The following is a 27976-nucleotide window of genomic DNA, read 5'->3' on the forward strand; positions in this document are numbered from 1 at the left end:
AAACTGGTGAAGGACGAGGGGAAGAGGTAAGAAGAGGTCCTGGTCATGATCTCTGACAGCACACAGCAGCCGACAACGACTAGAAATTCACAGCCATTAAACTTTAGGCCGTGCCACACTGCTATTAAATATGCTGGATATTCTTTCATGGGTTCATTTAGTGGGGATTATGTTTATTCACACCGGAGCAAATTGGATGAAAAACAACGTATTAATCCAGATGGAGCGACATTATTAATGTGCCTTTTTAATTGCAGCGACAGGAAACGTGCCACTTGACAATAATGTGCAAAAGGACATTGAGTACAGATGTGTCTGTTGTCATGCGACGCACATATAGTACACAAAACAAACATGTTGTTTTGTCCCACTTTCTGGAGGCCACCGGGTTTTCCAATTGGTCTCCTGATGCCCAATTAACTTCCTCACGTGGCTGCTGGAGAGCTTCACAACGTCCACACGCATCGATCTGGTGCCCCTGCTCTCCTCCTGCACGGCTGGTTAAATTTTACCTACACATTGTGTGTTTAAAAGCCTTTGTTTTCTTCTTTCCCCTCAGCAGTTAATGATGAACTACCTGCTGATGAGGGCGGTGTGAGGTCTCTGTTGATCAATGAGAGAACAGCCCGCGTGTTCCCATAGATACATCCCAACAGATGAGCTCCCATGTACCCAGCCGGCATCGTAGGGGAACTACAGAGACTACCTGCTGCGTAGTGGTGCGCACCGAGCGGATGACTCTGCACCCGTTCCCTCTGCAGCGGATTGCGATTCTTCCAAAACTCCTGTGACAACGCCGGGACACATCCACGCTTTCATGCACTTAGTCATATTTTTTACTCGGTAACCTCCTCCTGAACCTGAGAGCTGTTTTTATCCCCCCCTCCTTTTTTGTTTGTTACCACTTTGTGTCCAAACCGCCGACCTCCTCCAAGATCTGCGCGCCGCGTACCTCACCACTCAACCCTTAAAACATGTATCCCTTCATGGAGCAGCACTGATGTCATTATAATGGACTATAAGCTTTTGTCCCGAGTTTGGGATCAACCTGTTGCCAGTTCATCATAACAAAGATCTCTCTCCGCCGCGCGCCAGCCCGACTTTTACGCACGACGATGAGCTCGGAGAAGCCAAACTTTCTGTCGCAGCCCGTGGTGAAGAGCATTTTCATGTTCCGGAACGGCGACCCTTACTACGAGGCTCGCCGGATCGTCATCAACCAGAAGAGGGTGTCCAACTTCGAGACTTTGCTGAGGGAGGTGACCGGCGGGATTCAAGCCCCGTTCGGAGCGGTGAGGAACATCTACACGCCGAGAGAAGGACACAAGGTGGACTGCATGGAGAGCCTGCAGAGCGGGGAGCAGTACGTCGCTGCTGGGAGGGAGAGGTTCAAAAAGATGGAGTAAGGCTTCTCTTACCTTTTGCTTTAATAATAACTACTCACAAATGGGCCCCTCTCTATAACTCAGCCTAAAATATATGTGCGTAAATAGTGAATTATTATATATACAGTTTAACTGTGTGAGCAGGGTTGACACATCCCCTTCCTGTAGGAAGGCACGCTGCTCTGTTGAAGGCTCATTAGCGTTAATACTAAGTCATTCAAATCTCAGGTGGGTCACACTGCTCGCACACTAACGGGGTTCCACAGGCCACAATGTTGTCAGTTAGCTGACTGTAACGCTGGACACTGAGCATCATACCTGCTCACTGACTCATGGTCTTAGAGTGAACAGTTTTGCGGCAGTGCTGCTGAGTCACAGCGTGATGTCAGTGAGATCAGCACGCAGAGAGAGAGAGAAGTGCTCAGTCATGGCTTAAAAATAAGTGGACTTAAACCGCAGATAATGAGATCTGCACAGCAAGTTATTCATAGCATGCAGTGGTGAAGCAGCTGAGTGGTGCCGAGGAGCCACCACCTACCCTGACAAAGCAGAGGCGCACATCCTCCGCTGCAGATATACAACGCACTTCAGTGGTCGATACTACACGACACACTGTACGTTACTCACTATATACCACGTTGTTGCTTCTGCATTCAGAGAAACCTATGTGGAAAATGACCTCCCATTCAAGAGATCATGAAAACACGAAACCACTCACCAACTAAACATTCACACACTGTATGAGAGGTAGATTTCACTGCTGTCACTTTAAAGTAAGGGTACAAATCATATGCTTAAAGGGGCACTATGTCGTTTTGGAGAAGAAATCCAAACTCAGAAGTTTAATATTTACAATGTCAATAAGGAAGTAATACAAACTAATTTATTAGTTATCGTTTCCATAACTGAATAAACAAGCTGTTCTCAGAGGACAGTGAGGTCCCCAGAACATGGTTTGAAGCTAGAAAGGTGGCAGGGTCCGCCAAATATAACCAAAGTAAAACAGTATGAAACTGTGTTGTCCTTTAAGGTCAGTCATGAAGTGATAATCATCTGTTTGGCTTTTTTCCAGGTACATGACAGTTTATGTATATGCAACTGTATGTTTTCATGATACTTCCTCCATTCATTCATATATAAAATCATCACTAGTCATGCATTAGTTAAACATTACTTAAAACCTGATACGATGGATACCTTCTCCTATATATTAATGTGCCATTACATGGACAACCCTAAGTTGATGAAATATAGTCATATTTCTTTGTTGTGAGTTACGGAATATCTGTTAAAAATCGGAGTGCTGTGTGTGATGAACACATAGTCTTACTTTACTCCATCTTCATCTTTTGTCCGTAGTTACCAACATATTGGCTTGAGACGGAGGAAGATGATGCAGACTCTTCCAGCGCAGGTAAGGCAGAAGTGCTGTTAAATTAAGCAAGCCCTTTCTCATTTTGTCAGAAGGTCATTCACGTGTCCAGTATGTCAGGGAAGGTGAGTTTGCTTCAACTGCAGTAAAATGTCCAAAGTAAAGTAGTGTAGTATCTGTGTATTTGCTTCAAGATTTGACCATCTCTCCATGAAGATAATTTCATTTAGAGTTTCACTCATGTATTAAAGTAAAACAGTATGAAACTGTGTTGTCCTTTAAGGTCAGTTTGTTTATTCAGTCATGAAAACAAAGAGGGTTTGTTGATTTTGTTTGTTTAGATATAAAACCTGAGCCAGTTCTTTCTCCTCTGATTAAAATGTAATCCCCAAAATAGATAGTGTTCCTTTAATCTTCATTAAGGAGCAGCCTTTCCTGGTGACATTTTTAAGTGTTATAAGATAAAGGTGAAAAAGCAAGCACCTATTGTAACGTATTATTAAGATGCAAAATGGGACTAGAATTATAATTCACTTAAGTGACTGACTGCCTGTGCAAAGTGTCATTCTGTCTGCCATCTTCAAATCATAAAAGATAATCATTAATGACTGAATTTACACATTTAAAGGGTATTTTTTACCATTAGGGTAAACATCCATATGGTGTTTAAAATAAAAGTTTACTTCTCCAGAATCAGAATCAGAATCAGTATTCCTTTATTGTCCCAAAAACAGGACAGTTTTTCTTCTTCTCAGTAGAAGTATCTGGTGGTCCAAACTGAACAGTGTCAGACCAGCTTTGGCTCACGGGCCCTGCTTTGGGCAGCAATGACCCAGACAGTTTTAGGGTGCGGTGCCCATGTCAGAGAAGATCCTCATGTTCCGCTCCACCTCCAGCTTCTTTAGTTTTGCAGTTGGAAGCATGAGAAGCATCACTTGATTCGGTTCACTTCACTTGCCAGCTGACTTCAACACACAACGCGCTTATTAGTAAGCTGCATGAAAGAAAGAGAGGACAAAAACTTTGTTTATTTTTTTCCTGAATCCTCAGCTGGAGTATCAGCAAAGTTAAGTATGAGAACAAGAAAGCAGATCATGTTCACATTGTTTAAATAGATTATATTTTCTAGTATTATTTTGATGCAGTTTTAGAGATGATTGTGACCTTTCACCGCCTGTGCCTTTTTTCGAGGCAGGGTTTCAGTTACATCATCCTTACTCAATCCAGCTTATCAACATCTGAAACGGCCACTAAATGCAAGATACATGAGGATTTGGGAGCGTCGCCTCTCCCCACCTGCCCACACCCACTGAGTAAAGGTTTTAGAAAGATCATTTAAGCGAGGTGTTATGTTTAGCATTCCTCTCTGTTGTCCTCAGCAAAGAATCACTTTGTTGTCTTCTCAATGGCCATGCATTATTGATTTATGGATCATAATCATCCTTGCCTTTCAATGCATCTTTAATCACCAGCTATGAAGTCACGGCCAAAACAAGGGCAGCTTAAACTCAGGTAGCCCCGCAGGCTCATCTATTTTGAAAGTCAACAGCAGGTCAGCTTTCATAAAAACAGTTATTAGTGCTTAATGATAAAATGTGTTCTAGGTGAGGCATCGATGCGTACACAGATTAAATCCTAATCATATTAACTCCATCCACTTTCAATGTGGCAGAAAACAGGTGCAAAATGTTGACATGCTAGTTTTAGTCAGAGAAAACATCGGGTCATACAAGGTCTAAGTCAGGATCCTCTGTACTCCAAGTGTGCAAGCCCATTTTTTTCCCAGTTTTCAAAGATAAGAGTTTTCCCTGACCAGAACCTGCAAGGCTTTGGCTGTAAGTGCTGCCAATCCCAAAGAGAATCAGGGGCTACTCCCTGTGCTCTTGATTTTGTCTTATCACCCGCTAGCAAGAAGCATGTTAATCACAGATGACCTCGAGGGCTTGTTGTTGCTGCCGTGATTACGAGGCAAGCGTAAAATGAGCCAATTTAGTTTACAAGGACCCCGCTTCCCCCCACCACTGCCTCACTTAACCTGCCTGATTGTGGCGATTAATGATGAGAACTCTTAGCCGGCTGGATGCCTGCCATGTTTGTTTTTTGTCCTCATTGATTCTGGAGCATTATAGGAAAGACTAATTATGGAAAGATTACCAATCAGTATGAGGCGTATTATGATGACGATATTCCCTGCTATAAGAAAACGGTCACTTTTTCACTCATGCTTAATTGATGTTAAATTTCCTTTTACCTGGAAATTTGCTTTATTTTTTTTTTTGCTCTGTGTTTGATTACCTGGGCTTGAGATGACCCACTTCAAACAGCGTGCAAACCTCCTGTATTCAATAAACAGTTAATAAATCAATGGAGTGATTAAGTGAGATGAAATTAATCATCAGCGCTCGGGACCAACTTTTCACACTGGCTGCACCTCATTTTCATGTAGGTGCACCAGCACATGATTTAGATGCACCCAATATTAAATTCCATTACATTTCTTGATGATTGTACACGGGAAAAACTGTACAAATACATGTTTTTCTTTATTTTACGTTAAAAAATATTGTTTGAAAAATAATCTGCTATATTTAAGGCCAATGAAAATGTTTGACAGATTTCTGGGTGCATGTGCGACCAACATAGTTGCACCCTGCAGCCCTGGTCATAGTGCTCTGTCACCAGTTATGCACAAAATCCTTAGAACAATGATTACGGGGACTCAGCCCTGATTCTGCCCATTCATTTAGCTGCATCTCATACCTGCACTCTGCAGATGCAATTGGTTTCTTGGTTTTGGCTGATTGTTAAAAGTACCTGCTTTCCGGGTGACTTCATCATTTTCGCTTATTAAACCTAAACCAAGTTTAGGGACTCAGATAACAAAGTGAAACCGTTAACATGGGCACGGACACTTAAATGAGCTTCCCCTGCCACGTGCCCAATAAAAATCACTGTCAGTTGAAAAAAGAAGAAAATCTAGCACATTTATTAGCTCCCTAGTGATCATGCCTCTCTTGTTCCTGTTTGTTCCTGGCTTGCTTTAATTACTGTCTCTGAGGGAAATAGTAAGTCTCCCACATAGCTTGAGGGGCAATTGCATGTTTTAAACAAGCAGAAGTCTAAAAAACATTTGAATTCTTAATGAACCTTCTGTGATATAAGAACATCACTATTTATACAGTCCCTGTAGGTGTCTCGGCCGTATGCCTTGTTATTGGCGTACTTCTGAATATGTCCCCCTCCTGGTTTAATGAAGCAAGTTTTTGGCCGCCACATCTCTGTTGCCACGGCGCACTCTTAGACCCCAGAGGACTTTTAATATACCTCCTCCCTTATCTCTCTCTCTTTCTCTCCCAGGATCCAGATCTTAGTCTTAGAGTCACAGTGGGTTACCAGGTGTAATGGGACGGGACCTGCAGCGCTCACTCTTTGCAACCTCACAACCTTAAAGGATTACCGAGGGCTCATTCTTTTGCTGTCACAGAGATGAGAGACGGATTCTTTTAGTCTTCACAATAGCTCTTTCTTTTTGCACTCGGGGTAAAATCTTTTGATGCCACAAAGTGTTGTTCTTATATATATCCTTTAAAGGAGTGGCGGCTAATGTGAGCTAGAGACTCGCCCCGCACCAGTGTTGCTGCGTTTTTTTCAGCCCCACCTCCACCCTATAGCATCCACCTGCAGATATCTCCAATATCTATATGTATGGCTTGGATTGGATGGATTTTTTAAATGAATAAACAGTATTATTATCTCCAACAAAAATGTTATACTGCATCAATCTGTTGCCCCTCCGAGTGGCCCTGACTCCCTCTGCTCTGGCTCTAGAGGATGGACAGCATTAGTCGGTTGACTCTCCCGACATGGGCTGCTATATTTAGGAGCCTGGGTTAGCTTATATGTTGTCCTCATCAACTGGACTCCAGTGCTCCCAGCAGGAAAACAGTCCCTGAAGTTCATTCAAGTCTGTTAATCTGAGTCTCCGCAGGGAAGCAAAAGCTGTCCCTAAACCCCAACTGAAGATATATACCTCTGAAGTTAGGTCAAGTTGGGACAACAAAAGACGGGGAGAGGTGGTGCGAACAGCCCGCAGGTAAATTGGTAACGGGTGACAGTATCGTGATTGGTTATGAAAGAGCAATCCTTGAAGGGGCTCAGGTTGAACACTTTGTGAAACACATTTGGATTAAGGATGGCAGCTTCATGGATTTTAGCACGAAGCAGTAATGAAATCATAATGCATCAGTGAAGGTTATTCGAAGCTCGTCAGATGGCCGTCTAACAACTTAGTGACAGAACTTTAGTTGTTGAACATCAGTTTGTTCAAACAATCTTTTTTTTTTTTTTTTACATAACACCATCTTACATAGTCAGAATTTAAGGTATAAAGAGCATGAAAGACTCTCGCCATCGTTGCTAGGGAGCAGTTGTGTTGTTGTTATTAACAGCGTCTCCAGTCGAGCACTTTCATCTACACCAAGGTCGCTCCAGTTTACCCTTTACCGGGCGCATTTGAGAGCTTTTTAATGAGAACTGATCATTGTATTTGGGTGAAAATGAAAGCTAAATCTCCTGCAATAAATTGAGTATTCAACTACTTCAGGGGATCTGTCGCTGACTACTAAAAAGCAGTAGATGCCTTAATCGTGAATCTCTCTCTTCCAGGCCAGACCGCTGCCACCTAATCGATTTGTTGTGTCGGCGCGATTCCTCAAACCCATCAAGGAGCCATGTACAATATTGTAAGTTCAGTTTCCCCTGTTTCACATGAACCACGTCACACTGTTTTGATTGTGCCTTTTCTTTTGAATGTTATCCCTTCATTTGAGTATAATTCATAATATGTATGTGACTCTTAACCCTGATTTTGACTGTGTATCCAAGAAGCAGACAATGTCATAGACTGCTTATTCCTGAACTCACTTGTAAGTGAAACTATGTCTTTACTGAACCCAGGGACAAGGGGAGCTGTGTCAGCGTTCTGTTTGCATGTTCTTTACTTAGTGTGGTAGCAAACGGCGATGTCTTGAACCCCGCCATGAGACTGTTGATCCACCAGAGGATGCTCGGCCGGTTTGACCGGATACTAGAGATGATCACAGAGAAGATGGGCCTGAGAGTCCTCGGGGGCGTTCGAAGGTACAGCTTAGAAACATGCTCACACTTCACTGATAGCAGATGATCTCATTGGTAAGTCTCGCACCTTGCTGCTCACATTTGCGGACAGATGCAAAAATAACAGTTTTCTTCAAGCTGCTTCACACTTTGATGCTTTTGAATATCTTTGCTCTCATGGTATGTGGACGGAAACACACAGCACGTTGCCACATAAAGACAGTATGTGCTTGTTAATGTTTGAACTATCTCGATCAGTGACCACACCTTAAGCCCGGCTGGTACAAACACATGACGGGATCCTGTGGGACTTTTGTCTGTGTGTCTGTTTTCTAGTCTCTACACCTATGAAGGCCACCAGGTGTCTGATGGGAATCAGCTGGAGAGCGGTCAGCTTTACGTGGCTGTGGGAAGAGAGAGGTTTAAGAAGCTGCCCTACAGTGACCTACTCTTCACCAAACCCACAGGGACGAGGAGGGTCAATGGGTACGCACTGACTTGCACTGTAGAGATAAAACATGTTGTCTGATAAGTTTGTAGTAAATGCAGACTTCAAGTTAGTTATTTTTATCAGTCACACATCTGCAATCTGTTCGACAACACGGATAAGTTAAGTTTGAATTTCTGCGCCTGTGTAAATCCTCCATGAAACGTACAGAGGAGCATTTGGTGTTTATATCTTTCCCACTAAATTCCTTAAACAAACACTTGACACTGAGCAGACTATCTTAAGTGATACATTTAACATGAGTAACATCCACCTATAACACACATCATTAGTATCCATCAATCAGTATGTAGATTTCTGTGTCTTTCATGATCAGTGGTGGAAATTTGAAAAAGCAACACTATGACTACCAGGGATGATTCTTGGAGATCGCCCGGTCTGTCTTGTGTTCCAGTGTGCAAACTAATTACTCCTCCAGGGCTGAAATCTGCTTTCAAACCTCCTGAAACCTTCTTCCCTCAAGGGCAAATATTACTTTGGATGGATAATCCGCTGCACGGGATTAAAAGTGGAGCCTTTCCTACTGCAGTGGTTTAAATGCATTATACTCAGCATTTCACATGCACACAGAAGTGTTCAAAAACAGTAAACTTCATTGAAAATAGCAGTTTCTATATTATTTGGTAGATTGGGACTTGACTGATTAATCAAATATCGAACAGTATCAAAACCTTTTTTCATTTTCACATGAACTTTAGTTCTGTTGGAGTTTACAAAATAACATTTGTTCTCAAGAACCTTGCATCATGTCTTCACCTCAATAAAATAGTTCTTTCTGTTTGTTGTTTTTTTCATTTACAGAATGAAAGCCTACTCGTTGCCGCCTATCTACAGATTCTCCAAGCAAAATGGAAATGTAAGTTAATTTTGTGCCTTTCGCGTGAATTATTTGATTAGATTGTTTTCTTTTATTATCCCAAAGTTGGAAATGAATAATTTTCATAGCGTGTGTACTGTGCAGTGCTCATATGAACCAACTCACGTGGAAGGACTCAGCACAGAACTTTTTAAGATACAGGAAAGTATTTGATTTTCTGTATCATTCAGTTAAGTCATCGCGGGATGGGTAGATGGATAAAAGATGTAGAGTGCCAGTTAGTCTTCAGAACTATTTTACATAGTCTTAATGCAGCTGTTTTTGAGTTTCTACTCAACAGACGTCAACTTCTGTTTCCTCCAGGGTAAGTCGGTGGTCCGCAGCAGTGACAGTGGAGACTCGAAGGCATCTCCTCCGAGCCACACCAGCAGCAACAAGGAGCACCTGTCATCCATCGTCAGGGAGATCTCTCAGGCCAGACTCATCTCCCTCAGGAAGAAGAGGAGTGGACAAAGCATGACGCTCGGCGTCTCTGACAATAGTCATGCAGCAGGTACGGGAATGAAATTACATAAAGACAATGAAAATTTAGATAAAAAGTTGATACGCTCGCTTGAGGTGGCTTTTTGCTTTAGAAAAAAAAAGTTAATCCGCATAATGGGTGACGGAAACACCTTATCTCAGTAAGTTCTGACGTAGCAAACATTTGACTCACATGGCTGATCGGCTGTTTCCACTCAAACAGCAAAGAAGAGAAGAAGCTGTCAGGGTTTTCCCAGATGTTTTCCCTAGATTGAATCCCACATGTCCTCCTGATTGTCAATGCAACCTCTTTCGCCTCATACTCTGCCTCTTTGAGGTTTATTGACAGTTCATTTATTATAGCCACGTCTAACGTAGCGTATACTGCCATCATCTGATGAAACTACAATTCGTGTAGCCCAGTCTATTGGTGCCATAACATTTGATATAAATGCGTCTAACTTTTTTTTACCTTTTCTCCAGCATTTCATAAGTTTGCCTCAACTTCGTATTAGATTAACATGGAAAAACATTACATTTGGCTTCTGAGGCAGTACTGTGGATCCTTTAGTGGATTTTTTTGGTATAGTATAAGAGATTTGTTGACAAATGCACAAAGGAAAAAACATAGAAACTCAACTCAAAAAGTGGATTTTCTTTACAATTTAAGCAAAGAAAAAAAATATTGTGTCTACATTTGAATACGCGTGCATACATGTGTGATATTGACATGCCCCATTATTGAATATCAGCATGACTCCTTGGACTCCAGCGTGGAATAACGCTTTAATTGTGTATTTTTTTAGTCGACTGTGCGGGCTGACATCATCCGTCATCTGTAACATATTGTATCGCCTTACACGCTATTCAAAACAGTACAATCTTGATTTTCCGTTAAGACTCGTCTACATGTGATATTAAAAGTTGGAGTTTGTGTGTGTGCTTGCATGAAAATGTTACAAATGAAAGATAATGTGAATATAAAGGTGGATGGCAGGTGGTGCTCGTGCAATTAAGAGGATGGGTGTCTGGCTCAAGAGATAAGATCCTTCTTCAGAACACTTCTCAAGACGGTGTCACACAATCACACTCTTAACTTGCCCTGGCCTTTTTAGTGACTGAATTGTCCTCTTCCATGAGTAATTGCCATAACGTCTGCACAAACAGGATTTATACGCAGCTCAGCTTGTGAGATATGCAGATTTATGATGTAATGCATGGCCTGTGGATTCTTATGTAACCTGCTGCATTCTTAAACGTCCACATAGTGGCACTGTTGCGCTGCAAGACAAATAGAGCAAGAAATATTGAAAGTAGGTCTAGCATGATGACATTAACTACTTCTACAAGAAACACATTACGTCACCCTATGGGCTTATGATCAGTGTGTTATAATGTCCTTAAGATACTCCGGTTCGTCTTTACTTGTGCGCTCACCTGGTACCTGGCGCTCGTCTCATCAACATTAAGATGTTTTGTTCCTCTGGGACGCTAAGAGTCACCTCAAGAATGGTATTTACTGCACAGTGTATATATGTTAGAAAGGGAATTGAGAGCATTTTTTAAATCCTACAGTAAAAGGGATTTTGATTTTCCGCATGTTGCTCCTGACCTTAATGTAACGCCTGCTGCGGTACGAGCCGCATTACGTCATCCGGTGGCTCATGATAGATGTTGCCTGTTTCCTCGTCTGGCAGGAGAGTTGACAGCAGGAGCCCAGGGGAGCGTGGAGAATTGTGTCTGTGGTTCAGGGGAGCTGGCATTTTGCATCAAAAGAGAGGGATGAGGAATGCGTGTGTGCGTCTTTGTCCCCGTCTGTGTGTGCTTTTTGAAACCTGTAATGTCACCCTCAAAATCCCCGCGCACACATCAGCTTGCGTGGCGTGTCGCGTTTACAGACGGAGAAAAAACATGTTGCATTATTGGTCCCCTTGGGTGACATTGACCAGAGATTGAATTAACAGACAGACAGCTCGGAAAACAAGATCAGGCATTAGACGAGATCGTTTGAATGGCTCAGAGAGCGTATCAAGTTCCCCACACTGTTTGACCTATTGTGTCGTCTTCAGATGCTGTCATGTATATTTAAGGACACAATACATGCAATTGTTTTCTTTTTAAACTTAAATTATCAACAGAATGCGAAGAAGAAGCTGTTTCAAAGTCAAGTAAAACACGTCCATGTGTTGTGTAGTGGAGATTAATAGCATGCTGAAGTCAGCGTGCTAACCAGCTAGCCTCCAGCCACTTTGTAGAGTGATGGTCTGATAGTAAACAACTAGAACACCAGCTAATACGAGCGCTACCTACATGGTTCGTCGTGTTGCCTGGCTAATGGCAGCTACAGTTAGCAGCAGTTAGCAGCTACTCTGGTGATATGCTGCCACCTTTGTTTGGAGAATGAATTTCACAGGTGGCCAATTTTTACATACTGCTCCTTTAATGTTTTCCTTATTTGCTTTCCTATTGGCTTAGTAGCCGGGTGTAGTGCAGTCTCTGTCCATGGTGCTGAACAGAGTTGTTAATCAAGATGTCCTGAAGGTATCATGACTCTCTCATTTTTTCTCCCAAAATGCTGCTCATCGGCTGTAGCATGAACAAACGAGCTCTGTAGCCATTAGCAGCTCAGTTTAAATGTCACGGATGTGTTTTAAGTTTCACAATAAGAACACAGTGTTCACGTCTCCTTTGTTGAACAGTACAGAGGTGTTTTTTTGGTGTTATTTTCCCTTTGGGAAACCCTGCCCTGGCTTGGTTGGGAGGTAAACACATCCAGCTCTGCTGCCAGAAGGAATCCGGCCAAAAAAAAGTTGTCTGACTGGCAGAGGCTGTGGAAAGAACGCAGCATGAAACCCACACTTCAGATCTCCGGTGTGCTGGAACGTTGGAGTGAAAACAAAAGATTATTATAAAGGTGTCACGTCATTATAAATGTATTTGTTAGAGAGGGACGGAGGAAAGGAGGAGGAATGAAAGGTAGTGGGAGAGAATGATGAGGAGATAGAGAGAGAGATAGAGAAGAAAAATGAACAATCGAGACGGAGTGACCCCGTAACTGGAGATTCTCCCTCTGTTCTGTGGCTAACTTTATTGTGACAGGGAGGTTTTTTTTTTTTTTGTGTGTGTGTGTGTGTGTGAGTCCGTGTGTGTCGCTGCACCGGTCCCCATTATTCACTGTCTATCAGCTGCTGGGAGCCAGACTGAGGATAACTCCAGCAGTTTCTGTCTGGTAAAGCTTCTGACTTTTCTGCTTCATTAGAATGAACACGACGGTGAGTGACGGCAAAGACAAGGGGGAGGCGGCGCGACAGCTCATGCAGCAAAGGTCACGGAATGAATTTGAACTCGCTATAACAAAGACAATTGGCTTAAAAGACTTAACCAACAAGACACATTCCTTGTTGTACGCTTCGGCCAACATGCTATACGGAAGCTCTTTTAAATTGGCTCAATTATTGGTCCGGCGTTGGCTTTTTGCCTTCAATAACACACCCGTGTTCAGGCTGTTGCTAGCCTCAAAATAGAAATAGGATGTTTATCAGTGTTCTCGTTCATAAAGGGCCTTTGTGACCAGTTCGGTTAATGACTCCCTTGAGAAGAGAGGAAAGAGAGGTAAAAAGAGAGGCCGCGGGAATGGTAAAGGAGAAGAATACTAAGAAAGGATGTGTTTTGACAGGTGAGGGAGAAGAAGGGGAGATAAGAGCGAAGGTTAAAGAAAGGGGAATAAAAGGTTGAGATGATGAAGGGGAGGAGAACATTATGAGGAATGAGGAGAGGAGGAAAGAATGAGTACAGGTGGAATCAAGTAGTGAATATGATGAATGGCCCGAGATGGTGGAGCATGAGCGCTGGGTGGAATAAAAAAAAAGGCCCAGAGATACTGAGGGGTAGAGGGATGGGCGGGGTTTGGATAATTGCCTTTCATTTGGGTAATCTCTCCATTTAGAGTCATCAAAGCAGAATTTTACTTGCCTCTGCCCCTCGCTGGGGCCAAATTGCTGCTCCGGAAAAATCAACAAAAGAGCCTTGTACTTAAGAAGGACGGACAGACAGGAAGGTATGGATAAGAGGAGAGGGAGAGGGAGGGCGAAGAGAGAACAGAAGGGGGAGGAGAAGGAGGTCCGCTGCGTCTGCTGATTATCTGGACTCTAGCATGAGTTGTGTATGCCTCTCTGTGAGGGGGCCACGCTATTGTGGCTGCTTTGATTAGCAGAATACTGCGTGTGTGTGTCCTTGTCAGTGCCATCCGATATTGACCTCTCACTGTTGTTATTAATGTTGCTCCAGGACGGTCATTGCGACTGACCAGCGCAATTCATGTGATGGCGTATCGTGAAGACTCGAGGAAAAACGGACCGCAGAAAAAAATGTGCAAATGGGAGATGTTTCTAACACGTAGTTAAAGGGGGTTTTTTTTGTTAAAAAAAATGGCCAGCTGTTGAAGTCATCCTCCGCACAAATAGGGGCCAGCAGAATAACCATTAACTGTTGCTATCTGTAGCCGCCATTAGCTAGTTAGCTTAGTTAGCTAGGTTAGTTAGCTTTTTCAGGCCCGATGGGACCATAGATGTCTTTTATATCATGTCAGAATTGTTATTTCTTTTCATTCTTTGCATTTACTTAATTTTTGAATGTTTTAAACTAAAATGAACTCAATGAAGCTGTTTTGTTGTGTTACAAATATTATAACTTATAAATAAATACAACCTACAAATATTAAGTCAACTAAAGTCTACTAAACTAAAAAAACATTAGATCAACAACATAACGAGCTCCTGGGTGAAAGTCCTGTGTTCAACCACTACAAATTGCTCCCTATGTGCACTTTGCCATGCTTCCTGCTTTCTCAGCCATATGAAGTGGTAGTCCCGGAGCAACATTGATTTAAATGTTTGTAGGAACAACACCAACACTGCAATATCATATAAACAGTTATGAAGATGCTGATGAAGGTTCCCAGGTTATGAAGATCTATTCTTAACATAATTGGTATCCGTCAAAACAAGAAAATTGCATCATCCCTTTAGATGATGTCTGCAGTGCTGATGTATGGCAACATTGCAGCTTTGACACAGACTGACAGACTGTAATCCATTTGACTGTGTAAACAATGATTCCTGACAAACATGATGCTGTACCTTGCCTATGCTGATTTGATTGTATGTATTTTTTAAGACGTGGTTCCAGAGCCGATGTACTGGCTCCAGAAAGTGGTTTCACTTGAGATTTTTCAGACTTTCCAGCGATAAATTGGACACGCACATCCTGAGCTCCTTCATACACAAACATCTACGAAACAGTTTTTTGTGTGAGGTCGCAATATCTCGGCGAGGTTCATCTTGCCTTTTGTCCACATCTCTGAGTCTAGAGATGGTGAGTTCCAAATAACCCTGTTACTCGCCAGTGTTTGCATTGAAACCCTCAAGGACGTCCACTTTACTTTGTTCCACTTTGTTCAGAGGAGCCAGCTGCTTTCTTTTCATACACTTGGCGCCCTCTTTTTTTTAATTTAGTGGGAGCCAATTCATTTCCCTCCACATAGAAGGCTCCACATTACGTCCGTCCCTATTATTTCCCTAAAAAGGAGTTTGAATCGAAAGTCAAGGGAGTTTTTAAGTTGAGGTATTTTTCAACAAGACTTATTTCAAAGAAATCATCACGGAAACATTCTTGGCATTGTTCACTGGTTGAATGTGGGAGAAATGAAGACCGCTGCCTATGTGAGCGTGTCAGCGTGTTTATGCCTGCCTTTTTTTCACGCGCACATCCAGCCAGATCAACCTTCTGCCTCTGGTGTCATAAAATGTGATGCCGCCTCGGGGGAATTAGCCCTGTTAGCGTATGTATCTGTAATTCCTGTCAGAGCGAACTAGTATTCCAAACAGCGTCGGGAGGCAGGAGACGTGCGCACAAAGAGGCAGCGAGTCTTAAAGTGTGTGCCTATGTCAAAAAAAAAAAAAAGAGGCTCAGAGGCGAAGGATGAGAGAGTGAAACGTTTAGAGGAAGTTTTTCTTTTTTTTCCCCCTTGCCAAGTTCTTAGAAAGTGTGGTTTGTGAGCACCCCGTGTTAAAAATAGTTTATGTGTGTTAAGCGCCTGTTTTTCAGTGTACCCTCGCGCGCACGCTCGCATGTCACATTTTCCGACAACACGACCGTCCTTCCCTTCCCACTCCTTCCTTCATTCTTCCTCTCCTTTCATCCCTCGCTTTTCACGAGAGCAGGAAAAAGGTTCGTCATGACCCTTTGATGCAGGATTACTGGATTTAAGAGCAGGGTAGCTGCACTAATCTGCCACATTAATCTGTTAACAAGTGTTTCAGCTGTGACATACAACAGCGCCGGCTGTGACACGTGAAGTATAGGGTTAGGCTAACGTGTGACACTTTGGATGACACAAATTTTCTTCATTTCTGTCACGTCTAATCTCGGCCGCCTCGCGCTTTTCAATGTTTCTTTTTCTTTCTTTTTTTTTCTAGCTTGAGCTGGTAGACGCACATCTGGAGTAGTTGTGATAGGAGAATCATCATCTGCGGGGTTTGTATCAGCCCCGAGACTCCGAAACAGCTTTGACATTCAACCTAAATGGCAAGAGTAAATATGTGACATTTGTGCAGATCTGAAGTTTACATCATGTGTTAGAGCCGGGCTTAGAGGGGCATCTGGAGTTGCTGGCATGAGGAGAATGCTTTGTGCTCATCACTGTCAGCTATAATGCAGTCCCTCATACATTTTCAAATGTTGGACAATTTCTGTCATTTACCAGTTTGAGTCCGAACTACACCCTAAATTGCTGTTTAGGGTGCAAAGACATGTATGGTGAAACTTTATAATAACATCAGCTAATAAATGGTCAATTTACAGTCAATTAAACATTGTTTTTAGAGTTAACAAACAATAGAATGCTTTAGAAACCATTGAGTAATCAATTGTGTATTGTTAAGTTGCAACTGATGTTTATAATACTTTGTAAATGGTTGATAAATAATATGTAGTTCATGTCATCATTGGCAATAGTTTAATAACTGGTTTATAAAGCACTCAATTGTTTTTTTTAAGAGTCAGCTAACTATTAACTGAAGTTAAGTGTACTATATGTGTACCATTTATTATTGATGGCTATTTTAAAGTGTTTCCAAATGTATATAAATCATCGGTAAGATTTCAGATGATAAATAAGATGACTGTTTCTATAAAGGGCTCTACTCGTATTCAGAACACAAATATAGTTTTCCTTCTCTCTCCATTGTAGTAACCCACAGTATTTGTGCCCTGGGTTTCAAAATCCCATAATCAAACATCCAACCATTGGAAATGTCTCTGAAGTTATTGCTAAGTAAAACTTTCAAATGCTGCCTTTCAAAGTGTACAATTCTGTTTTTATGTCAACCAAGAACAATCTAATTTCAGACATTCTGATTGGATGGAAGATGGTTGGAATAAACCTTTATATCACGATGATCCCAGATCCAATTTAATTATCACCATGCAACCAGAGCTGTACAGTAAAAGGGCGCTTTGTGGCGAGGTTTTCGAGCAACCGGGAGAGAAGTGAGAGAGAACAAAGTCCATAAATTATTAAAATATTTAACTGAAGCCTTGACCTTTATAAATATTACTCCGCCTGTCTGACTGCAACACTGTTAAGCAGAGCTTTCTTCTGACTTAATGTCAAAGCTATCTAAGCACTTGGCTGCACAATGCTCTGGATGAGAGGTATTTTCTACACTGCTGAAAAACTACACTCTACAGATAATGCACTAAATTTTTTCAGAGACATCTTCAAAACAAGACTTTTTTATGGACTTACACTAATATAATCTCTCTCAATCATGGTTTACGGCGACTAGATGTGGGCGCCGTCTCTGCAGAGAGCCTGCCCTTTATTTATTTCTCTGTTTATATATATTTGACAGGGACAGTGTGCATCTTCTTAGCTGTACCAGAACTAGTTTTAAGTTCATTTACATCTGTAGTCCCTGAGCAGGAGACAGGGGTAAGAACATAAACTCCATAGTATAAGGAAACAGTTACAGAATGATACATATTCACTATACAACCATAACAACGGCAAGATTTCTAAACCTTAAACTCTACAATTATCAGATTTCTGTGTTTACATTGATGTGTGATGGATACAGGATTGGGTTGATTTTTAGCCACAATCTCATTTTAAATTCAAAATTAGTAAGACGCAACAATCAACTTTGAATCGTGTGTTTACAAACATCAACAGATACATCATGCATTATATGCCTTTAATGCAATGAATGTTATACACTTGAAATACGTACAATATATATAAAAATATAAAAATACATATGTCATACTAGACATTACTGCTGCATTTGTCCAACAGTTTCCACCGAGTTCTTTGACTGAAAGCTTTTTAAATGCACACTCCAGCGATTGAGCACTGCACTTCCATGAAGTTTCCATGAAGAGGCTCACAAGAGACAGATGTTAAAGATAAAGGTCAGAATCGAAACAGCAAAGGCCGACATACTGTGACTTTTAGTCACCGTATGGGTGACGCTCTAAAAGCACTGGACCTTACAGCTCCATCTTAATAACATCTGTCACCTGAAAAGCTTTTAAAAAATCATTTTACAGCCACTTTTAAAGTTAAGTGCTCCCTCTGACAAGTAAATGGAATTTCACGTGTAAAATCAATGTAGAGTCAAACTAATTATTCTCTTTATACCTTCACTGTTTTGCCTTATAAACTGCAACAAAACATTTTGTAATAAACATATGTATTACATGGAAATGTATTGTGTGAATGCATGATAGAGAGAGAGAAACAGATGAACGAGCACAATGTCAAGTCATCAGATTTTACACAAAGCAGCTGGATTGTTTCTGCGCGTCGCATCACTATAAACTAAAACCAACTGGGCGGCTGTCATGGCGTACGGCCATACACTCATCAAATGTTTTTAACAGGGCCCTGGTCAGTGACTGGAGCACACTTGCTGAGTGGCAACATTTCATAATTACCATTCCGAGTTACTACCCGTGTTGTTTTACACCCCACCATAACTCAGTCATGTGCTGAGTGGGTTAAATCAGCTGGGTGTAAATAAGCAATATACTGCGCTGCGCGGTGATATACAGGGAGCGTTGTGTGCAGTGATTTAGGTACATTAAGTAGTACGTCAAGACTTGAGTGTTTATTTAACACAGCACAGCTAATCCACTGAAAGTGGAATTGGCTTGTGGAGGCCATGTCAATGAATTTTCCACGTGTGGTTTATAAGCATAAATACGCTGCATGTTAAAAACGTTGATTTGTATTTATTTAAAACTACAACCTCTGCCATTAAGGGATTGATTTTTCCGAGGTGGGAGAACAAAGATTCTGCTCTTACGTAGGCAAAAAAAAAAGAAGAAAAACAGTAGCACTGCTGCCTGTGGCATTCAGAGCATATCCCAGAACATCCAGTAGACATGTTGGCCTTTAGAGGGTCTCCTCAAGCCTATCAGCAACATAAAGGGTGCTATAAAAATGTGTATTACATTGAAGCAACATTATGTAACCATTTTTTTACCTTAAAAATAACGGCTTTGAGATCATGTTGATGGTCCAGTGTCTCGTAGTGAGGTGAGTGGTGTGTCTGTCTCAGCCACTCCACCCTTCCATCACTTGTTTCTGCACTATGTAACTTAATTTTGAGGGTAGGATCACAGCTACATACATGTTTACTTCAGCATACACTTTTTCAACACACAACATCATTATGCTGTGATGAGTTTATCAGTTGTCAATTGTTACAGACCTGGGATTTGTATATGCGACAGTGGTGTTCCACTCAGGAGCTGTTGGGGGCGCCAAATAGCACAAAATGACAATTTCTCCATAATGTTGCTTTAAAAGTGAAACAAACAACATTCTCTATCACTAGTATTGCACTAAAGCACCAGGAACTGTCAACTGCTGATCAAATATGGATCAAGATTTGCCTCCAGTGTTTTTAGAAAAACACATTTTAGTGGACTGTTGGTCCGCAATACGAGACTCATTGTAACCATGTGACCGCCATTTTGTATCTGCTTCACAGCGCAGGCTAACATAACTTGGGTCCAGCTTTCAAACTTGGCAGTGCTAATCAACTGGGATCAAGATTCTGGTACTGATTCTGTTCACATTACAACACACAGAGAGGCAGTGTGACGTCATTCTTTGTTCGAGATGCCATTATTCCACTATGTTTTTACAGAGCTAATACATAGTAATACGTTGGCTGCTATAGCCTATCAATGTTAAAAAATCTATCATTCGTAACTTTAACATCCGGTGGAAGGTGCAATATGATTCACTCAAAACAAATAGGGGGCAGCATGTTACCAGAACAACTGCTAAGTGCTGCTAACCATAGCTGTTGTTAGCTCAGTTAGCAGTGCAGATTGAAGCGCAGACTGCTAGCACAGGAGCTTTGTACCTAGATGTGCTAGGGCTAGTTGGTTAGTGTGCTAACTTCAGCAGATGTCTTCTTTTTAATTCTTTTGGTAAGTTTAGTTAATGTTTGAATGTTTTTAACTAAAATTGTGACATATTGCTCCATCAAGTTTTGGTGTTGGAGGCTTGATTTTGTTTAGCATTCCTCCATTTTCTAGGGCTAAACAACCAGCTATGATTGACCTGATGTGGATGTTTGGTGTCCGTCACAAGTTTGCTCATTAAATGCTAGTTGTTTTTCAGATAACTTTCTCATTAAGCAGTGCAGCATAAATACCAAAAGACCAATTATTTTTCCATTATTCACTGAGTTGAAGTAATATGATTGTCATGCAGTGTCTCAGAAGCTTTATTCAGTTCATTGGGTTTTTTTTCAAGAGGTGTCACAGCACTGGGAACATTTCACATCTTATCCTTGAAAGAATTGCATAAAAGCTTCCGGAGAAGCTTGAGTGAATGTTTCGCACAACATTAAAAAACACAGCAGGTCTCTCCGGCATAGAGACTTCGCGGCTGTTAAAAGCAACATACATCCTCTATCAACCTATTCATGGTTCCATTTGCGATGAAAAAAAAAAAAAAAAAGGAAATGTATTCATGCCCTGGTCTGCTTCAGATTTCCTGTGGAGTGGAGAACTTGATTGCACTACACTGTATGGGATTTATTCAAAAATGCTTTCTGGAGGAGTGGAAAAGCTTTTAAACATGATATTAGACCCCGCAAGTCGCTGCTGCTGCTGGATGTGGCTGCCCACTCAAACGCTGCAGCGGAGGACTGAAGAAAACACTGACGTAATGCACATCAACATAGAGTGAGAGCTTTATCATGAAAGCACACACTGATATAACATTTAGCGTGTTTTTTTCTGTCCGACAAAGGAAAAGCTTTATTCACACGCTTGCTTCATCCCTGCTGAGTTTAAACTCGTGGCTTCAACTTCGATTGCATTCACTGTAGAAGGAATGAGAACATGTTTGGGTTTGTTTACACTGCTCAGGTTCTGCTGTGATACGTTGTTGTTTTATTAATTAAGTTGATCAATACAAGCCATACATATTTCATGGAATAGTATTTAGATCATGTTGAACACACACTGGATTTCCCCCCCAGTGTGTACCAGAATTGGACGTGCGCATCAAATGGAAACACAGATCAGAGAGATGCTGCACACTGTTGCTGTATGTGCCCCTTAAACTGAAATCATGCAGCGGGGAAGGCAGAATGCAGTGTTTTTATATCGAGAGAGAGATGGAGTTTGTCGAGGAGTGGGAGATTATTGTGGTTTATCCCCGCGATCACTTCATCTTCAGTTGTGTTTTATTACTTTTCCTCCAGAACAACAGTCATTTATAACTTTACCTTTCATAAGAATGGCAGCGAGAGCCATTTATGTGAGTAATTATACTCACTTACACTTGCATCCTTGTTTTACCTCGTGCTGATGGATGACACGTAGCATTACTCCTGAGATGTGGGTGTGCTCTGTCTGTGCCTGTGTGCCAGTAGGTAGAAGAGAAAGGGAATTATGTGTGTGTGTGTGTGTGTGTGTGTGTGTCTGTGTGTTTGTGTGTGTGTGTGTGTGTTTATGCCCGATTCTGAAAGAGAAAAAAAGGCAGACAGACACTTTACACACACACATACACAAAACTGTCTAGCCACTTGCGATGCCGGGTACACAAATCTACTGGATTTAATGAAGAAGGGGAGATTCTAAATATTGTGTTTAATTTGATTTAGCATTTTCATGAGCCTGTGCCTCATCCTTAAATCACGTTAAGATGTTTGGAGTCGCGGCGGCTCATCCGGCGCTCGCTGCTTACGCTCGATCGTTCGGCCCCTCGCTGTTAATGAATGCAGGGCGATTTCCATAAAATATTCTTAAAGAGGTCCGTTATTATTACCATAGCGTTTCATCTCCCACCATAGCTAAACTTCAATCAGTCTTGCATTTGAAATGCATTAAATGTCTCCATAAACTCTTCTAATCTCCACCCGAGTCATTTTTCTTCTTTAACCAGTATGCGTAGAAAGGGAAACTAATATTAAAGACATTAATTACACCGTTCTGTTTTTCTTCTTTTTTTTCCTTCTACCCACCACTCTTTTTTTTGCCACTTATTTCTGATTGGAAATGTTCAGTCTCATCCAGTGTTTCAAAACAAGTGTGTAATTATGTTGTTTATCAGAGCGTATAGTTGTATTCCTCTTATGATGTTTTGGGTTAATTACTCCGAGGCCTTTGATGCACATGTTCACATGGAAACTTAAAAAAAAAAGAAAAAAAAGAAAAGAAAAAAGAATTATATTAATTTTGCACTCCAACAAACCTGCCTCGCTGAGCTGATTGCTTCGGCAGAAACGAGTGGTGTGATGTCTTCATGTGATGACCGAGAGTATCACAGTTGTTTAGGCTGTAAATGATGACGGGTGTTTCCTCTGGCCAACTGTGCAGGACACATTCTGGCAGCCTTGTATAGTATTCATATTGCTATTATTGTTATTTTGTCTGTATTACACACTCTGTCTTGGGTGGAAAGAGTGCTCAGGACTTTTGCCTGAGTAAAAGTAGCAGTAGCATAGTGTTAAGAGACTTCACTACAAGTAAAAATCCTGTATTGAAGAAATGACTTAATGTAACTACAAGGAACTTTCATCGTGAATTGATTCTGGTGGCTCATGTGGACAAAAGTGTTACGAGCACACGAGAGAAAAGATTGTTAACTTCTATATGTGGCTGCTGCGTGTATTTGTTGTGGAAGCCAGTCGAAGAAAGAAGCAACATATCCTGTTTGCAGGATTCACAGTGATGAGGTTATGTAAGATTAATAACTGCAACATTGTTTTAGTCCACCATGACTTTTCCTATATGATTAGGCAGGAATCAAACCTATATAGTTATTCAAGGTATAGAGGTATCAGTATTAAATTGAGATTTGAAAGTTCCTTGTAGAACAAACGTACTAGAAAATATACACCAAATAATAGTAATAATTATGTAGAATTGCCCAATTCAGAGTCATGTATGGTGTATATTTGTATTGTATGTATTAGTGTATTCTTATTTATCACTTTAATGTTGAAGCAGGCAAAGATTGGGCGAATTTTAATTAAATGTAATCAGTTTATTGCTGTCTTAAAGTGACTACGAGGAACTTTAAGACAGTGTTTTTGAATCAGTCTACAATGACTGTAAATTACCTGTTACAGCAAACATGGCCATCAGCAGCAAGACTGCTATTTTTATATAGTTATTATTAATATCTGTGCTCAGGTCTGATCACATGTATCACACATAAATACATTACCTTAACGCGATCCATCCTGTGGTCTCTCGGCCACTCAGTTCCTTTACGCTAGCAAAGATCTTTACCACAGCAGGTGGTGGTGTCGCACCGCTTTTGTTCCTCATTGTCGCTTAAAATGAACTTATAATAATTTAACATTATCTTTTTGTTTATTTTGTTTGACCTATTTTTTTTAATCAATCAAAAGTAGCATCACATCATTAAAATAGCTTTGGTGGAGTAAAATGTACTGTATTTGCTTCTGAAATATTGTGAAACAGAAGAACTGTATAAAGAGTGGCAGAAATGAAAATATTAAAATAAAGTACAAGTTCCACATAGTTGTACTTAAGTACAGCACTAAAGTAAATGTACTTTGTTACATTCCAACAGTTCTTGGGTAGAATAGTCTTGACTGCAGCTTGCGGTTTAGTCAGAAGTCAGGAAATGTGAAAAATGCTCCAGCGGATAACAAAATCTCTTCAAATCAAGCAGAAAATTCAGGGTCTCTTCTTCCTTCAAGTCAATAAACCAGTGTCAGGGAACGAGAATGAGCACTAAGAGTGGAGACCTGAGGGAATCTCTCTGATGGAACTGGGTTATGTTTTTGTATGTTTGTGTGTGTCACACAAAAACAACGGTTAAGGTGAGAACAACATCCACCTTCATACACCTGCGGGGTTATTACAGTGATTACTGCTGTGGTGATAGTAATGATGAAGATGATGGTGGTCTAATGTGGCATTTGCATTCTGAATCCTCTCCCGACCTTGAATTTTCTTGCTTGTGAAACGCTCCCTGGTCTCTCCGCAGCACACGACCTTTGTCTGGGGAAGTTGTTTACTCGCCTGATACAGTCCTGGGGTTGTTTTTTCCCCTTTCGGTCACCAGGTGTCACTCTTGTGCCGTGTTTGACGACGCCTGAAAACACCAGCTGTGGTATAAAAGAGGTATAATTTCAACAAGTCACTCAATGGAGGATAAATAAAAAAGCTCCCTTATTTATAGGAGAGGCTTTATGGATTTCTGAAATGATGTAATGGGCTCTGACTGAGGGATTCAGGGTACGAAAAGCAGTCAGCACATAAAGGCAAAAAAAAAAAAAAAGAACCTGTAAAATTAAATTAGAGAATGAAGAACTAAATGATGGCATGAGGATTTTACACCGCAAGTGTGGCTTTTAAAATGAACATGAATTTACCAGCAAGTAGCTGAGATTGTCTTGTGTAGTAAAATGTAGCGTTTCTTTGCATAGTTGTCCTCCATGTAATTCCTATCATCTTGTCACCTCTCTGGCTCTGTTCTGTCTAATTTGGTCTCGAGAAGTCTGTGCGAGATGGAATAAATGCAACATCTACGCCAAGATGACACCCGCCACTCACCTTCGTGTTACGCTGCTCCGAACAAGCCCATTCAGCACACAATATCACACGTCAGGATGAAACACATGAGTGTATGTCATAACATCAGACGCGCTTTAAATCGGTTTCTTGACTTTAAAGGGGCCGGCTGCCTTTCACTGTAAAAACTCGGCCCACGCTTCTCTGACATTCACATATTTGCGGCGCTCATTTCAAAGTGCCTCTGTTTTTTTTTCTCTGCTTCCAGATGACCTGGAATCAAAGGCTGACGATGGAACCACCGAGGACAAAGCCCCCAAAGACCAGCCGGCCGAAGAGGTAAGCCTGCAGTGTATAATATTGATAACATTTTTATGTAGACAAAAAAATCTACACATCTTGTAGAAAGGCGCAGAATTCCTTTACAACATAAGAATGATTGTGAATTAATCATTTTAAAAATGTTTGTCGGGTCCAAAGTGATCGTTTTGTGTATCTCTGTGTACGAATTCTGACAGTTGGTTCCAGCTTCTAACAAGGTTTGCGAGCCAGTAGCATAGCACCCTTGGGATCACGTGGCATCTGTGTTTCGCCAGCATCAAGAGCCTTGATCGTTGCCAGTCTGTGGGAAAACAATGTTCAAACGGTTGATTTTGTACATTATGTGACCAACTGACTGTAATTAGCGCTTAGCTCGCTGCCGTTAGCGAATGTTACCAACATTCGACCACTGATTTTGACATTGTACTTGTCTTTATAAAAATCTCATCCTTTTGACCTTTAAGACACAGAATACGAATAATTTGGACCATGTGTGATGAGAAGACTGACTTTGAATTATATTTTCGAACTATATAATTATTTAATACCTATAATTTAATTACCAAGTAATTACATATTAAACAAGACATGTCACTTGACGCTCACACGCATGTTGTTTCTCTGCTACTTGTTGCACATTGATTGACATCCTATACAAAGGGTCGTGAAAGAAAAATGCTTTGGCTCCTTTTGATTTGTAGGTGCCCCCTGAATCAATTGTCACTCTCTTTCAGGAAAAGTGTAAGTAAACAATCCAATTACACTGCACGCCTGCTGACATATTTAGATCTGTCAATTTGTTTCCATTGTCACAGAAACCTGCAGACGACGACGCAAAAGCCGCAGAGGAGAACGGCGGAAAGGCAGGAGAGGAGGAGGCCGCCGCTGCAAACGCTGTGGAAGAAGACGCTTCTGGTGGCAAGGAGGCAGAGGAGGAAAAGATAAATGGGGAGAAAGAGGGAGGGGAAGAGAAAAAGGAAAATGAGCTTACAGACGGTGAGAAACAGGGTGAGGCAACGGCAGGATCTGAGGAGAAGGAGGAGGTGGTGGCGGAAGAAAAAGTGATGGAAGAGGTCACGGATGGGAGCAAGGAGGAGGTTAAGGGTGAGGAGCAGGGGTCCAGCAGTGGCAACAGTGATAAGACCCAGGACGGTAAAGAGAAGGAGGATGGAAGCCGTACGTCTTCCGAGGATGAGAAGGGTGAGCGAGGCAAAGAAGACATAAAAGAAGGAGAGAAGCGCGATAAAGACAGTGGAAAGGAGGAGAAAAGCAGCGCGGAGCAAGTTAATGATGTAGACACGGGGGAGGAACAGAAAGAGAGCGAGAGCAGCGATGACCCGGGGAGGACTCAGTCAGATAATGAGACAAAGGAGAGGGATAGAGGCAGAAGTGGTAGTGGTGGCGACCGTAACCAGGAAGAAGAAGAAGGAAAAGAAGAAGAAGTGAACGAAACAAAAGAGGGGGCTACCAAAGAGTCAGGAGAAGAGGTGAATGGAGAGGTCAGCGGAGGAGATGATGGAGTGGAGAGCGAGGCAGAGCTCGACCCGGCGGAGAAAAACTCCGCCAGTCGCAAAGACGCCACGGAGAACGGGGAGAGAGGGGAGGAAGCTGATGCAGACGGCAGGGATAAAAGCAGGAAAGAGAAGGATTAGGAGAGAAATAGGGGAAATGTCAAAGTTATTCTCAAAAGTGGTAAGCAATTTGAAAATAACGAAGGTGGAAGAGCAAATTCACAAGAAAAGGGAAGCGAGACAATGTTTTTACTAGATGGCCTTGTAGAGTCTGCGGCGGTAAGAGAACAGAATTCCGATGCTGAAGCTTTTGGATGACTGACTGCTGAACGATGTCAGGCACAGCAACACCGTCAAACATTCAGGTATGCGTCTGCAAGCTATTTATCAAACATCTACTCATAACTATCACGTTTTAAAAAAAAAGTATAAAGCTAACGACATAGTCCCATATTATTACCTTCATTTAAACACACTGTTACCTCCAGAGCTGCTTTATTGTTCCAGTATGTGAGCACTGTGGTGAGCGACGCAGGGGCACTGAAGAATAGCCAGAACCTTGAATTAAATGTTTAAGATAAAATATAGATGGTTATTTTTTAACAGGTATGATTGTACTAGCTGCTTGTTTTTAAAAGATGGCTTTTTGTATGTATCGTATTTTTGTTTATTTTCCAAAGCAAGTGAGACCAATGAACTTTTTTAAAAAGTATAAGCTATGTGTGATACTGTGAGCGTACTGTACGCGTCTGAATGTTCAGCTAAGTGAACGGTGACGAGTTTAGTTTGAAAGTTTCTTTTTTTCTTCAGCTGTTCTCGATCATAATCCCTTGTTATGTTGTCACTACTGTATGTTTTTGTCATTATTTGTTTATTCATATCTATCTTCTACCACAATAATAAAAAAAAAGGATGACATCACAGTCAAGCACCTTTAAAAGAGGCTTTAATAAAACACACTTTGCTTATTCTCTCTTTATCCGTGACACTTCATTATATGATGACTCTGATCCAATCTGTCCAAAAATAAAACTGTGGTAAAAACTTTTTATGTCAGTATGGACCTTAATAAAGACAGCAATTGTCCGATTTGACAGTCTAGGTGGAATGACTGGATATATATGTTCACCTCAGTTACTGCTGCTACAAGAATCTTCTAAATGACTCTCTGGTAGTGGCTTTCTTTTTCTTTCACTACAGCTTGATGACTCTGATTGTGTACTTTTGCCTTTATTTCGATCAAGTGTAAGACAGTTGTCGTGAAACAATAAAATAATTTAGCGCTGACGGTAAATTTTGTCTTTGGATCATTTCAGTATAGGTAACGATATCATAAAGTAAAAG

General features: G+C 41.3%; 1 protein-coding gene across 1 annotated transcript; it reads left to right on the top strand.

The window, feature by feature from the left end:
• Positions 1-474: 474 nt before the first annotated feature.
• Positions 475-27926, top strand: LOC115566764 (doublecortin domain-containing protein 2-like). Its single transcript, XM_030392743.1, has 9 exons — positions 475-1402; positions 2745-2799; positions 7423-7499; positions 7762-7896; positions 8209-8358; positions 9182-9236; positions 9561-9750; positions 25069-25139; positions 25937-27926. The coding sequence occupies exons 1-9, from the start codon at positions 1116-1118 to the stop codon at positions 26771-26773; spliced, it is 1857 nt and encodes a 618-aa protein (XP_030248603.1). The 5' UTR covers positions 475-1115; the 3' UTR covers positions 26774-27926.
• The last annotated feature ends 50 nt before the right edge of the window (positions 27927-27976 follow it).

Source organism: Sparus aurata, chromosome 17 (genome assembly GCF_900880675.1).
Source record: "Sparus aurata chromosome 17, fSpaAur1.1, whole genome shotgun sequence".
NCBI classification, from domain to species: Eukaryota; Metazoa; Chordata; class Actinopteri; order Spariformes; family Sparidae; genus Sparus; species Sparus aurata.

Coding starts and splice junctions, on each gene's coding strand:
- LOC115566764 (XM_030392743.1), top strand. CDS start 1,116: ATGAGCTCGGAGAAGCCAAACTTTCTGTCGCAGCCCGTGGTGAAGAGC. Junction 2,800..7,422: donor TGCAGACTCTTCCAGCGCAG/GTAAGGCAGAAG, acceptor TCTCTCTTCCAG/GCCAGACCGCTGCCACCTAA. Junction 7,500..7,761: donor AAGGAGCCATGTACAATATT/GTAAGTTCAGTT, acceptor TTCTTTACTTAG/TGTGGTAGCAAACGGCGATG.